The following is a 15,833-nucleotide window of genomic DNA, read 5'->3' as shown; positions in this document are numbered from 1 at the left end:
AGGGGAGTAACATTTGATGAAGATGCAACTCATGGAAAGGTAAGAGACACTCCTCTTCCTCTTGCTAATGTTGATAGTCAAGATAATGCATTCGAGATACAAGAAAATCCCGAGCCAAAAATTGATCTTGTTGATGAACCCATGGAGCCCATGGATCCTTTGGATGCTCCTCCATGTGGTCGTCTTGCTAAAAGGAGACCTTTGGCTTTGTGACATCCTTCAAGATGTTGATAAACATGCTACTCCCAAAGGAACCTTCAGAGAAAGAAAGAAACCATGTTAGTTCCAAGGATATGTTGTAGCCATGAGCAACATTATTCAAGCTAAACCATTCACTTTTGAAGAAGTTGTGAAGACTCAAGTGTGGAAAGATGCAATCACTGAAGATTATGAATCCATCATTCATAATGATGCATGGGAAGTGGTTCCAAGACCCCAAGGTAAATATGTTGTGTCTTCTAAATCATTGTATAAAAATAAACATGGTGCTGATGGTAGTATTGAAAAATATAAAGCTAGATTTGTAGCCAAAGGGTTCTCTCAAGAAGAGGGAATAGACTATGCTGAAATCTTTGCACCTGTTACCCATTATACAACCATTCGATGTATTTTGGCTCTAGCTGCTAGCCAAGGATGCTTCCTTCAACAAATGGATGTGAAGATTGCTTTTCTGCATGGCTTCCTCAAGGAAGAAGTATTTGTGGAGCAACCACAAGGCTTTGAAGTACATGACTGGAAAACTCATGTGTAGACCAGTGTAATAGGAATCGACGAGTACTCGTGAGTTAAAATCTTATCGCCCGTGAAATGAGCAGAGTCAAAACTCTGCGAGTCAAATCGTGTTGACTGAGTTTGACTCGCGAGTTTGCGATTGGGCCGATTCCGTGTTTTTTTCCCGAGTCCTGCCAGTTTTGGGTTTAGGGTTTATCGGGTTTTGGATTGTCGCTTTATCGGGTTTGGATTGTCGCCAGTTTTTGGGTTGTTCACTTCGCTGCTGAGACAGACGTTGCTGAAGCCGCATTCCACTACAATGTCGCAGACTCGTAGAGAACCCGCATTCCACTACGACGCCGCAGAGAAGCCCATTCCACCGTCCACGACGCCGCAGACTCGCAGAGAAGCTGCATTCCAGACAGACGGGCAGAGAAAACAAATATGAAACGGGCAGATTGTATGAGTCCTTCAATTTCAAAATTTCCTTAATTGTTCTTAGGATATCGAATCCTTGTGTTCCAAGGAAAAAATTTCTTGAATCATCTTGGTGCCTAACTTGAATAACCTATTTCAGTTTCCAATTTGTTATGGAGCATTGTTCTAATGTACTAGGAGATAGATAGGTGTGAGGATCACTGTATTAGGAGATAGAGAGAGTAAACATTGGTTTACTTAGTATTTTACTATTTTGGAGTTCTTTCTTTTCCAACGAGACTGGGAGTGACATGACATGGAAGTCTATCCTAGTAGTACTGCAAACAGATCCCATATGAGTGCATGAACTATCCCATTCAAGTATAGATTCATGAAGGATCCTAGCCTTATCTAAGAACGAACTAGATCCAGTGCATATTTGACTGTATCTACAGAGAAAGGGGTAAGGATCTGGCAACATAGATAAAAGCCATAAAAAAATATTAGGATGGTATTTTGTCAAGTATGTAATTCATTTCTAATCAACATCTCTCCAGCTGCCAACAAAAATCCATAAGAACAAAACGATGATAAACCTAGTCCATCCAAAAATCTGGAATACTTAGAGTGTTGGTATAACCATAGATGAAATGTAAGTATATAATTAAACTGTATTTATTGTGCTTCCTAGAATTAGAAAAGGTTTCAAACAAACAACAACACTGCTCCATAACAGTGATCCTCACACCTATCTATCTCCTAGTACATTAGAATACTGCTCCATAACAGTGATCCTCACTCGCCTTTTGCATAGTCTTTATATGTTTATTGACATCTGTCTTCATTTAATTTTTTAGATTTCTAGTATATTTTAAATTTTTGGATCATTTTTAAATTTAATTTTTTATTGTCTTTCACAGGAGCCACAAATTAAATAGAAGCCACGACTCCAAATCTTAACAGAAGCCACAAATTAAACACAAGTCCAAAACAACAACAATGCCGAGGGAGAAGGAATTTGCTTGGGCTTATTGTGACAAGATTCCTGGAGACCCCAAGCTCCTTTGTAAATTTTGCAAAGCGAAATGTAGTGGAGGCATTTATAGATTCAAGTTCCACCTTGCACAAATACCTGGCCATGATATAGGTCTTTGCAACAAGGTTGACGATAATGTCAAACACCAAGCAACCTTGGCCATTGATATGTTGTGTCAGCGTAATGCCAAGAAAGCAAAGCAAAATAGTGAAATAGGAACTCTTGGAGTTGATGGTTTTTCTTCCATTACCCCCTTGTCACCTCTCTCTGTTGAATCCTCAATGCCGTTCCCAAGTTTCCCACACATGCCTCCAAGTCCAAGTCAAACTCAAGGCCAAATGAGTCCTTCCTTCAACACTGGAGGTGGAAACATAAACACCTTTTTTGCTCCTTGCACAAAACCCAGTTCCCAACCTACCTTAGATGCCACTGGTTGGAAAAAAAATATCCATAGTCAGGCAAGGAAGGCCATTGCTAACTTTTGGTACTATTCTAACATACCTTTCCACTATGCCAGAAGTCTTTATTGGCAAGCTATGATTGATGCAGTTGTTGTTGCAGGTCCAAGGTTCAAAACCCCTACATCAAAGAGCCTTAGGACAGATTTGTTGTTAGAGAGTGTTGAAGATGTCATGCTTGTGCTCGCTGAGTTTCATTCATCATGGGTAGAAACAGGGTGCACCATCATGAGTGATGGATGGATAGATCAGAGGAATAGAACTTTAATAAATTTCCTTGTATCTTGTCCCGCAGGCACATTGTTTCTCAAATCAGTGGATGCTTTAGACAAGGTTAAGACTGCCCAACTTATCTGTGAAATGATGGAGGAAGTTGTTCAAGAAGTGGGAGAAGAACATGTTATACAAATTGTCACCGGTAATGCAGCTAATTATATGGCTGCTGGTAGACTTTTTGAGATTAGGCACCCCACTATTTTTTGGACCTCTTGTGCTGCCCATTGCATAGATTTAATGCTTGAGGACATTGGTAAGCCTCATTGGATACATGAGGTTGTGGAGAAGGCAAAATCCATAACCAAATACCTATACAACCACACTATTGTCCTAAACACAATGAGAAAATACACTGAAGGTAAAGAAATTGTTCGACCTACAGTGACTAGATTTGCAACAAATTTCATATCTTTGCAATCTGTGGTTAAGCAAAAGATAAATCTGAAGAGGATGTTCTTGGGACCTAAGTGGATGGCATCTAAACATCCCAAGACCCTTGAAGGCATCGAAATTGTTGCACTTGTGTTTAATGATGGTTTCTGGAAAGATGCCGAAGAGATTATTGTTGTGACAGAGTCCCTTGTTAGAGTTCTCAGGTACTTCAAGTCTTTTAACTTTTTCATTTTTTAAATTTCATTTCAAGCTTCTTTTTATTTACAATGTTTCATATTTCTTTAAATTTGAATGCTTGAACTTTCAGGATGGTTGATGGTGACAAACCCACTATGGGTTACATTTATGAGGCGATGGATCTCGCAAAGGAGGCCATCAAAAGAAGATGTGGGGATAATGAGACAAAGTATATGCCTCTTTGGGACATTATAGATGCATGTTGGGATAGGCAATTGCATTCCCCCTTACATGCTGCTGGGTACTTCTTAAACCCACAATAGTTTTATGATAAGAGCAAATTTAATGAGGATGGGGAGGTTGGCAGAGGACTTATGACATGCATGGAAAGGTGCTTCCTTGATCTAGAATATCAAAGTCACGTCTTTTCCCAACTACAAGATTATAGGGTGCCATCTAAATTGTTTGCCTATACCAGTGCTATAAGAGAAAGGTCTAAGATGTTGCCAGGTACCCAGCTTGAAGGCTTCATCAATTCATTAAATTTGTTTAAACTTTATTTTGTATGTTAAATGTTTTCTTAAATTTTCTTGTCTTTTCAAGTTTTTACTATTTAATACTTCTACTCACAAACCCTTGCCACTTGCTAGGTCGTTGGTGGAAAAACTTTGGTAGTGATACGCCAGATTTGAAGAGATTTGCCATTTGAATCTTAAACCAAGCATGCAGTGCTTCAGGTTGTGAATGCAACTGGAGCATGTTTGCGAAAATACATTCTAAGAAGCGCAACCGATTGACAAAAAAAACACTTGAATGACCTTGTATTTGTCCATTACAATCTACGACTTCGCAACAAACAAATACTAGGTGAGACTCGAGAGCTTGAATTTGAAGGTTTCATAATCTAGTTCGTACTTTAAAGTTCAAACTTCAAACTTCAAAGTGAAACTTTAATTCACATTTCAACGTCTCATGATAATGACAGGTTTGGATCATTCACCAATCGACCATGAAAAGATAGATTTGCAAACTACCAATGTGGCAGACTGGGTCCAATTAGAGGAGGCTCCTCTTTTAAGCCTTCATGACTTGGAGAACTTTGAGAGTCAAGCAAGCGAAGGAGTGGGAGGAATCGCTTCTAGTTCTCACTCTTAAGAGTCTTAGACTCTTAGTTACTGATTTTTTTCTGATTACTATGCAATTTTTTGTAAACTTTTAGAAGCATATGCTTTTGGTTTTGTGTAGTCACTGGTTAGGACTCAGGAGTCAAGACTCAATACTTTGGATCATGTTTGGACTCGTAACATATATGAGATATTTATTCATTCATGATATTTTGGACATCTATTGATATTATGCATTGTTTGGACATGCCTTTACTGAATATTAATGAAAAATGTTTTTTTTTTTTTAATTCAATATATGTGTATATTTTTATTTAATGAATTCAACGATTTTTTGCCGATTTTTTCTTGATCCGTTTAAAACTCTTCACTCTTTTGCCTCGCTGATTTATTGTCGATTTTGAGTCTGGTAACATTGGTGTAGACTAAAGAAAGCCCTTTATGGTTTGAAGCAAGCTCCAAGTGATTGGTATGCCTACACTGATAGCTTCTTGATGAAGCTTGGTTTTACTAGAAGTAATGTTGATCCAAATCTTTACTTCAAGACGGTCCAAGGTATGCCTTTGATTTTGGTATTATATGTTGATGATTTATTTCTGAGTGGTGGTGAACCTCTCATCCTCCAGTGTAAGAGGGAGTTAGCCTCTGAATTTGAAATGAAAGATCTTTATTTGATGCACTACTTTATGAGTCTTGAAGTATGGCAAAAACTTGGTGCGATTTTCCTTTATCAAGGAAAATATGTTGTCAAGTTGCTAGAAAGATTTGATATTACAGAATGTAAATCCATGAATACTCCAATCGAGATGAACTTCAAGAAGCTGTGTGGTGACGTTGCAGGTCTTGATTTGGCAAATCCTTCTGAGTATCGACAATTGATTGGGGCATTGATGTTCTTAGTGAACACTAGACCAGACATATGTTTTGCGGTCAATACTCTGAGCCAATATATGATTAAACCATCTCATGCACACTGGATTGTTGCAAAGCATGTGCTGAGATACCTGTATGGGACCATCAATCTTGGATTGAAATATACTGCCGAAGATGTAAGACTTCTTGGGTACTTTGATGTTGATTGGGTTAGTAACTCTACTGACAAAAAAACAAAAATGGTTGTTGTTTCAACTTAGCATCTGCCATGATATCATGGATGAGCAGGAAGCAAAAGCTTGTAGCCATCATCATGGCTGAAGGTGAGTACATTGCTACTAGCATGGCTAGCTGTAAAGCAGTATCGCTGAGGAAGCTCTTTGGAGAGCTATTTGAATGTAGGCCTCTGTGAATAGAATTATTTAGAAAATTGTCTTCAGGATCCATCACATGAATGAATTAATTGTCGACGCGTTTCGAACCAACTAATGTGGTTCATCATCAGGACAAAAAGATGGAGAAAATATGATCCAACAAGGAATTATAAAGAACAAAAAGTCAAAAGAAAATGACCGTTGAAAAAATTAGTCAAATAACCATTAAGAAATTTGAAATAATAAAAAATTAATATAAATACCTAATATAGTTATTTATAAAAATGAATACCAAGTATTAAGGATAAAATAAGGAAAAGGAATAAAAATATAAAAATAATGTAATAGTAATTTAGAATAAATTTTCAAGGGGAAAAATGGAATGATAATTAGGATCAAGGAAAATAGAATAAAAATAAGGAAAGTTAAGAAAATAATATAATTAAATATTATATTAATACAATAGAAAAAATACTAATGGTGGGAGGATAATCAAATAAAGGTTAAAAATAAATAGATGGTTAGAATAAAGACAAGGAAAGAACCAAATAAAAATTCTATTAATATCTTAGAGTAAATATTAAGGGAAGAAAATGGGATAAAAATGAGGAAAGAAAAAAAAATTATATTAATACTATAAAAAGATAAAAATCTAAAAGTCATAAATATAAACATACTAAATAAAATCATAATTATAAATATAAATAAATATATAGGACAAAATGGGGAAACATAAATATTGATATTATACAAATAAATATGTATAAATATAACTCTTAAATAATAATAATAATAATAATACAACAAACAAATCATGAAAATATAAGAAAACATACCCAAAAAAGAAATGAAATGGGGAGGTGAGGGGGACAGGGAAGGACCAAGAACCGGATGGAACATAAGAAGAAGAGAATTTCGAGGCAAGGACAACGATCCAATTTCTACTGATTTTCTAGCTGTCATCCTTGTTCAAATTATTGGCAGCTCGTTTTTCAATTTCAATTGCCTCTCTGAACTTTCTGTGATAAAAATGAGAAATCCTAGCAAGGACAGAAGCATCCTCAATGCAAATGTGATGCTTTGTTTTAACATAATGTTCAACAAGAGTCAAGGAGCGAGAGCGATTATGTCTAATGTCGCAACATGTTCTTGAATTCTACACTTAATAGACCGACCTGTCTCACCTATATAAGGTTTCCCGCAAGAACAAGGGATCACGTAAACCCCTTTAGTGTTATAGGCATCAATTTGGTCTTTAACAGATATGAGGGAGGATCTTATAGTGTTAAGTGGCTTAAAGGTTGTGGATATATTGTTCTTCTTAAGAATACGAGCCAACTTGTCCGTTGATATTTGAATAAAAGGAAGATGAACAATGGCAATAGGACCGTTATGATTAGTCTTAGATCTAGGTCCTCTTGCTGCTTTTTGGAAAGCCTTTAGGCCTTGATGCTTACTGTAACCATTGTTCTTGAAGACCACTAAAAGAAGAGTTTTCTCTTCATCAATATGAATATCATCATAGATCTTAAGGGCTCTAGTAGCAAGGGTGTTTAAGACACCAATTTTTGAGTCGGGTGATGATGGGAACTAGCATGGAGATATTGTTCAGTATGGGTTTTCTTACGGAAAACTTGATGGGAGATAGAGCAATCTTCTTTCTTGGTGATGAGGACGTCAAGAAAGGGAATGCTACCATTAACTTCAATCTCCATAGTAAATTTTATAAATTCGGATTCGCTGTTTGAGCATGTTTTGGACACAACAATAATTTACTGTGACAATAAGAGTGGGATTTGACTTGTAGAAAATCCCATGTTCCATGACAAGTCCAAGCATATTGAGATCAAATATCACTATATTTGGGATATGGTGCAGAGAGGAGCAGTAACACACCATCATATAGCATTTGATGACCAGATCAACGATATTCTTACCAAGCCTTTGCTGAAAGGGAAGTCCTTGGTTTTCAGAGAGCAACTTGGACTTACGGATGTGATCCTTAGTAGAGAGGGTGGTCATGGATGATGAGCCTTGGTTGTGTGAGATTCTTTTGATGTGTTGACAAGTGGATCCCCCCAAGCAAAGATGAGACTTGGTTGTTCGAGATCCTTGTCATGTGTTGACAAGTGGATCCCCCCAAGCAGAGATGATATTTGGTTGTGTGAGATCCTTGACAAGTGGGTTATCCCCCCAAGTAGAGATGAGACTTGGTTGTGTGAGATCCTTGACAAGTGGGTTTCCCTGCAAGCAGAGATGAGGTTTAGTTGTGTGAGATCCTTGACAAGTGGGTTTCCCTGCAAGCAGAGATGAGGTTTAGTTGTGTGAGATCCTTTTCAACTGGGTTATCCCTCCAAGTAGAGACGAGACTTGGTTATGTGAATCCTTGACAAGTGGGTTACCACCCTGTTGACCACTATGTGTCAACGACCCATTGTAATACACCCTTTTTTTTGCAAAAGGGATAGCACCTGATCGATGTGTCTGTGCCGTCCAACTATCATCTTCAGTCTGATCATCATGTTATAATGTAAACCCATTCTACATGTATATGATATAAATAATCTCAGCAGATCCGTGTCATGCTTGTAATTGCCTAGGTAAACCTACTTTTCTGTTGACGATCCAAATTCCGAGAGGTTTTTTGTCTCACTGATCCATTCTCGGATGGTTGACAGAGTTTTCCTTCAGTCTTACCCCAAAGCCGGAATGGATTTTGTCACTGGGATCTTAGGTGAGTCCTAATGTTCTCGATCGAGTCTATGTAAAAGTGATTTGGGAATAATCCTAACTGTTTGGTTAGGTTATTTTATTACAAATTGCTTGGTTTGCTGGATTATATTTGTGTTGCATAAATGGATAGTCTGTAAGGGTCTATTACAAATGGGTTTCCCCCTTTTGATGTAAAAAATATGAAAATCATGATGTAAAGTGTCTTGAGAGTTGGAAAAATATTTTATTCCCTCATAAGTTAATTAATTAAATTTTCTAGCCAAAAATTAATTAAAATTTTAAGCCAGAAATTTAATTAATTCTAGGTCCTAGATAAATTTAAATTCTCCAAAGACAAAATTCGTCGGTCCTTAAAAATTGAATTTTAAAAGGCCTAGGAATTAAAGTAAATTAATTATTTTGATAAATTTTAAACCTTTAATCCCTTGGGGTTAAGTCAAAGTCAAAATTTTGGGGAAATTAACTCAAAAATTTAATTTTTGAGTTAATTAAAATGCATTTAATTGAAAAATTCGAATTTCCCCAAATATTTAAATATTTCGACGGATGAGATTAGAAGGAATTTTAATCTTCATCAACGGTTGAGATTGCTTTGACGAGGATCACTTGAATTAGCCGTTGGAGGATTTATCTTTAAATATGAAGTCATTCGTTAGTGAATTCATCCGACCATTGAATCATGTGCTTAGTGAAAAGCTCTTGTGTAATCTTTTTCCTGGATAATAAAGAAAGACTTTGGGGTTAAGTTTTGCTTGTGTTACTCTTCATGGAAATATTGTAAGATGTGTTGTTTTCATGCATAAATCTTTTTTAGCCATTGATGATAGTGTCTGAAGAGTGATTTGAGTACAGGTATCTTGCTCAGTCGCTGGGGTTTAAGTGATAATTTAAATTTCGAATGTAATAACAAGTATCTCTATTTATCTGATTTTTATTATCATTTTCTCGCTCTATTTTAATGGCTGGATTGAGTTTTGTAGGAAAATCTTGATTTTTAGATCCTCGGGCGTTGGGGGAAGTTTTCAGTGGGACCAACCAACTCCCGATTCGTGTTTTCTGAGGAGCCTAGTAAAATTAATTCCGGGTTATCATAAGATTTTTTGTTGGTGATGCACGAAGGGTTTCGAGTTAGCACCTCCATAAAATATAAAAATTTTAATTTTTTGTGCAGTATAATGACAGATCTGGCTAATTAGAGCCTGCAGTTTGTAAATTTTGTAATTATTTTTCTAACGTGGGTTTTTCTGGGTTTAGGTTTTATCATTGTATATATTGTTTGGGTGTTTTCTTGTTGTCCTGCAGCTACAGATCAGAGGAAGAAATCCGTGTAGAGTCTAGATCTAGGCCCTGGAGGGTAAGATCTAGATCTCTAGGCTTTATCAACATCATTTTGTAGGAATATTATTCAAATTAATTTTGCAGTCTAAGGGGTTAAAAAGTTTTGAATCTGGAAATTTTTATAAGGGTTCCAAAATTCCTAGATCTGGAAACTCTCTTGAGGGTTTCAGGAATAAATTTGAAGCAAAAGGATTTAGCATGTAATCAAGAATTTCTGGAAATATCTTAAGGGGTTTTTTGGCTACCATTTGTTCGAATTTTTATTTTTATTTTTATTTTTTGATTTGTTGCTTGGGTTTTTAGGTTTACTGCAAAATTCATTTTTTTTTAAACCCCTCTCACTGCCCATGCTTGTCTCCATTATCGTTGCTTGGATCTGCATTTACCCCTGCCCCTCTTTGCCCATTTCGTCCTCCTTTTTCTTGCTAAACCCTCGCTGCCTTTCTTCTCTGTCCACCAAGCTATCCCTCGACCTGCAAACCCGCATTTCCTCCTTGCTCAAACGTGATCCCTCGCTGCTGCGTATCCCTTCCTCTTCGACCCTCATTTGCATCATTCTCAGTGCTGCCAGCGTCCCATCCTTTACTGCATCTGCAAAGAACTGCGCTATCCTTTTAACTCCCTAACCCGCGTCCTTGCAAAAAATCCCTTTCGCTGCCATATCTGCGTGCTGCCATCGCTCCATTCGCTTCCTGCATTAAACCCTTCACGCTATCCTTCTTATCGCTGCCATCATATCCCTTCCTGCATCCACCAACGTTGCCCGAGCTCCTTTTGCTGTCGTCGAGCATTTTCGACCTGCACAAAGCAAGCAAAACATTTTCGATTTCCCTTTTTTAGTTTTGTTTGGTCTTCACCTTAGTTTTTTAGTTAGGGTTTCAGTTGGTTTTTTTTTAAATAATCCGATTTCATTTTTTAATGAAACCTTGGGTTAAATTCCTTTCAGTTTAAAATTCATTTTTTTTTTTTTGGTTATTGTTTTCTTTTTTAGATTTTTTTTTTTTCTATTGACTTTATTTTTGTTTTACATCTTTCATTTTTTTTATGATTTTGATTTTATGTATTTTCATTTTCATTTGAAAAACATAAAAAAATTCTAACATTAAAGAATCTAAAAAATTAAAAAAATCTAATGTTAAAAAAAAATCTTTATTTTTGTTGACTTGAGATTACCAAAGAATTAAATTAAAAGAAGATTTGCGTTAATACATTAAAATTTTTAATGTGGCCCTTGGCCCATTAAAATTTCGATTTATTAACCCTTTTAATTTACTTTTGTCACATTAAAAATTTAATCTCTTCATTTACCACATTAAATTAATTTCCTAAGGAATAATTAAATTGTTCATCTAAAATTCCTTAGTGTCCTTACGTGGTAAGTGATTTCTCTATTGGCAAGTGTGATTAATATTTTAAAAAATTATATTGCCTATGGGAAAAGAAAATTTGGATCTGAATTCTTAATTGAAAATTATTTTAATTCCAAAATATCCAGCATGTTAAAGTTTTGAGTATTCACACTTAATTGTTCATGATCGTCGCTTTGCCACATTACAAATCGCTTTGGGTAACTTGTTTTTATTTAGTCTTCGGTTAATTGAATATAAAGGCATTGGTCTATAATCATTTCTATTTTTGTGGTTGTGTCTTAGTTGTATTAGTGTTTAATCTATTCATCTCAGTTAACTAGGACTCATTACATTCATAAAATTATCCATCTTAATCTCCTAGAGCTTGTGTTTCACAGACTATCCTCATTCATTCACCTCGGGAACTACCCCTCTTGACTTGTCTAGGAGAGAGTCTAAACGGAGTGAATAAGGATTAGAGTGACAACCCTTACTCTAAATGTTGTCGTAGTACCTAGCCACTTTGTGCGATAACAACCCCCATGTGGAGATGAGACTTGGTTGTGCGAGATCCTTGTCATGTGTTGGCAAGTGGCAATCATCCCAAATGAATATAGGGTGATGGATGAATATCCCCTATGATGATTCTTCTTCATTAGATTTTAACATCATTGTTCAAAAGTAGAGATTGGAAAGATGCTTGTGTTAGAAAGAAATTCCTCCCTAGCTAGGAGGGAGTGTTGAAAATTGGCAGCTAAGGGATGAATTTCCTTGAATAAAATTTCATTTCTGATTATTCTAGAGTGACTTTCTAAAAATAGAAAGTCATGTCTATCATTGCAGCCATGACTTTCCAAAATTAGTAAGTCACCTTGCTTCAATTGGTAATCATGTATAGATGATGGAAAATCACTTAACTTATCTTTAATCAATCTAAATTGTTTAATTTTAAATTTAATCGTCAATATTATCAATATTATTATTATTACACTTATGATAATATAATATTATCTAAAGAGGAATTATGTGTCACCTCTCCTACTTGGCACTCAATCATGCCACTTCACATCTCTCTCCTTGATGGCAAATTGAACTCTCTCTCTCTCTCTCTCTCTCTTTTACGCTCTTACGCACCTCTTACACTCTCTTACACACTTTAATGACTCGTCATAAAAAGATTCCTCTTACACCTCTTTAATGCATATGTTACACTTCTCCTTAATGGCTCGAATTACTAAGGCATGTGTTCTCCTTCTTTATGGCACAAGTCACTAAGGCATGCATACTCCCTCTTGATGGCATGAGTTACTAAGGGAAGTGTACCTCCTTTATGGCATAAGTTACACTTCTATTTTGGCGTATGTAACTTCTCCTCAAGGCATGGGAGTTACTCCTTCATGAATTCGACCTCCTTGCCCTTCCTATATATTTGTGCCTCTCATCCACTCTACTACTCACTTTTGCATTGTGAAAGGAGAGTACGAACTTGAGAAAGAGAGAACTAAAGAGACTAGAAAATAATTGAGAGAGAAAGAGAGAACTAAAAAGACTAGAAAATAATTGAGAGAGAAAGAGAGAAAGAGTTTTGAAGAGTAAGAGCAGAATTTGGTGAGCCAAAGTAATTTAGTGTTTGCATCAGCTATTGCTATTAGAGATCTTCTTTAGAGTTGGGTGAACTTCTTCATTCTCTCATTGTATTATGTATCTCTGCTGAGCATTTGATTTCTAATAGAAGAAAATTTTGGTTGGGTTTTCCCCTTGTGGGTTTTGCCCTGGTCATTAGACTTAAACTCACTTTGTTTTAAGTTTTTGGTTTTCTTCTATTGTGTATATGGTTTATGTTCTATCTACAATTGCTTAACTAATAATGTAGATGAAAGAATTTATTGGATCAAGTAATTGTTACAACATAGAACTTCAAAATTTCAACACACACACACATATATATTCTCTTGGTGCATCGAGTTGATGCGTTCATCAGCTTTGTAGTCTTCAGTTCTGGCATCTCCACTTTAATAAAATGCTAATTCTTCGGTGAATTATGAAGTTGATCTTATTTATGATCAACTTAATCCTTCTTTGGCATATGAAAGTTATATAAACATGTTTATCAGTTGCTGCTGTATCTCAGAGCAGACAGCTATGAAGCCTGGCATATCTATTGATTTCTGGTTTAGGTTCAACCATAACCATCAATTGACAACAAAAGTGTGCTTAGCAGTACGGAACTACAAATTCTATTGCTTACTATGTGGTTCCGTACTTTTGTTATGATGGCTGAATACTGCATTGGTAGATTTGAGCTTTCATATTTGTGTAAGCCCATCGTTAGTGGGATGGCATGATAGTTAATTGTTGGATTGGAAGACTGGTATGCCATGAGAGTAGAGGATTCTTCTAGTGATGAAAAAGACGCCTCAGGGTTTGAAGGCACATTGGATTGTGACTCCATGATCATTGATATGCCTCCTTGGCTTGCTATGCTGTCATCTTGTTTTATTATTGCATGCCAAAAGGAAAATAAGAATGAGGCCCAACTCTTTATTAATAGTGTATGCCCTTACCATTCTTTGTTGAGAAATTTAAATAAAATCCATAAAAAAACCGCCCACATTGTTTGGAACTTTGACATGAGTTGCATGCATAGTGCTCTGAAGAGGATGATTTTTCAAATGGGATCCACTCACACCAGATATTGGTAGTCATATAAAGTATTCAAGCTTAAATTTTTAATTGAACACCGTTTTGTAGAGATTGCGTGCCATGTAAAGAATCACCCTTTCCAATTGGCAAATAAAAAGGAGGTAGAAAGAAAGAAAGAAAAACCATATAAATGATTAGGTGCAAAAATACATAATGGTGTTTATAGATTTTTCCTGCCTATGCCATTTATTGCTTCTAAGTCTCGCTAAATAAAAAGGCCGGGCCCCTAACCATGGGAACATCCACTAAAACATGGTTTTTTCCATATGGAAATATTTTGAATGTTGAATTGTATTGAAATCTCTTTTGTAAATTCACGGAACTTGAGATTAGTATGTGCATGGAGAGTTAACCAAAAACTATATTCCAGGTTACTGCAGTGAAGCTTGCATTGTCATCTTCTGGTCGGGACAAATCTTCAGAATATGACAATTCCAAGCCCATCAAACATCAGGCATTTGCTAGTCCAGATAAATTAGCAGAGTTAGTGCAAAAGGTATGAAATATGTTTGTTATTGTCTCAAGCTTCCTATATTTCTATCTTAATTTCACTTCTTTCCAAAAGCCATAGTTTATACCATTTTCCATTTTCGTTCAAAATTAACATTTACTTGTGATTCTCTCAATCGATTAGATGAACCAACTTATTTTCTTGGGCAATTTAGCGTGTTTATTGTATAATTGTTCTCTGAGTGGGTATTTTAGATTCTCTGTAGTTTATAAATCTTGCCTCTGCAGGTTGACACGGCAATTGCACAAGATTTACCAGGGGTAGTCTCAAAAATGAAGCTTTACTTGAGAAATCCTTCTACGCGCTCAATTTTGTTCAAGCCAATCAAGTAATTCTGATACTACTTGCTGTATTCTATTTGATTTTAGTGGTAGAGTGTCTTCATTGCAATTGGTTGCTCTGTTTTTCTTTTTAAATAATATAATAAAAAGGTAGTTGTTTACCCTTGGATGTACACGAAATCTCCCATGCATACCACATAATCATTAATGGATGTTTAAAAGAAAAAGTCATCAGCATAAGTTTCCAGCATTACCCTAAGTAACCTTAAGTAATAGGTGGTTCAAAATTGTTTAAATAGTAGCAAACTGGAGTTTTTAGAATTATGGGTTTTCCCTTACATTTTTTATCCTTATACCTGTAAGTTATGTTATGTGAACTTTCAGGTCAAATATTGTTGAGGCACATGCACAAGTGTTATCCCTTCTAAAATCAGAATATTCTGCAGAAGATATTTCTAAAATTGGATTACGAACATTATCAGATCTACAGGCTCGTCTTGACAGCCTTTCATAGGAAAATTCAAATATATAGGAGTCCAACCATGACACATTTCAAGAAGCATCTTGTAATGGATTATTTGGTACCCTTTTAAATCATATTGTTGCTGAAATAATTTGGATGTTTTCTTTGAAACATATTGGATATGAAATCGCTGCTGTATAAATGAGATTTATTTAATTAGAAGGTTGGTGAGATTTGATTAACTTCTAAATGAAATTCGTACACAGTACTTCTGATATAAAAGTGCTTCTATTGTTTGAATTTATATTCTTGAGAATGTTGTGGACAAATCGATGGTAGTTATGTGTTCTCATTTGTGTTGTCAGAATTTAAATGATGGCAGCAGGGGATCAATGTCGTAATTTATATTCCGCTAGACATTGTGTGAGCAAAAGCATTGAAATAATGATGGCTTCCATTAATGTTTTGAATTTTAACTACCTCTGAAGCCAAGAGGAATTTCACTTCAAATCTGTGGCTATGTGATATTTTTCTATTGTAGTTGTTATATGAGTAAACAACGATTAAGACCTGGTTTAACTAAATGACATCTATAATTCATTCAGTATTTTACCAA

At 35.7% G+C, this 15,833-nt stretch overlaps 1 protein-coding gene across 2 annotated transcripts in view; it reads left to right on the top strand.

Annotated features, from left to right (window-relative positions):
* Positions 1-15,521, top strand: part of LOC149151312 (sec34-like family protein) — a 300,763-nt gene extending 285,242 nt beyond the window's left edge. For both annotated transcript variants that reach the window (XM_089439315.1, XM_089439314.1), the window contains exons 24-26: positions 14,333-14,458; positions 14,701-14,801; positions 15,139-15,521. In XM_089439315.1, coding sequence (XP_089295441.1) covers positions 14,333-14,458; positions 14,701-14,801; positions 15,139-15,268 — 357 coding nt within the window. In that variant the 3' untranslated portion in view covers positions 15,269-15,521. The remainder of the gene's footprint in view (positions 1-14,332; positions 14,459-14,700; positions 14,802-15,138) is intronic.
* Positions 15,522-15,833: the final 312 nt, after the last annotated feature.

This window comes from Pinus tabuliformis, chromosome 9 (assembly GCF_031772625.1).
Source record: "Pinus tabuliformis cultivar Carrire ecotype Pingquan chromosome 9, CPIR1, whole genome shotgun sequence".
NCBI lineage: Eukaryota > Viridiplantae > Streptophyta > Pinopsida > Pinales > Pinaceae > Pinus > Pinus tabuliformis.
The sequence above is the reverse complement of the archived record's forward strand: the minus strand, read 5'-3'. Positions and strand labels throughout refer to the sequence as shown.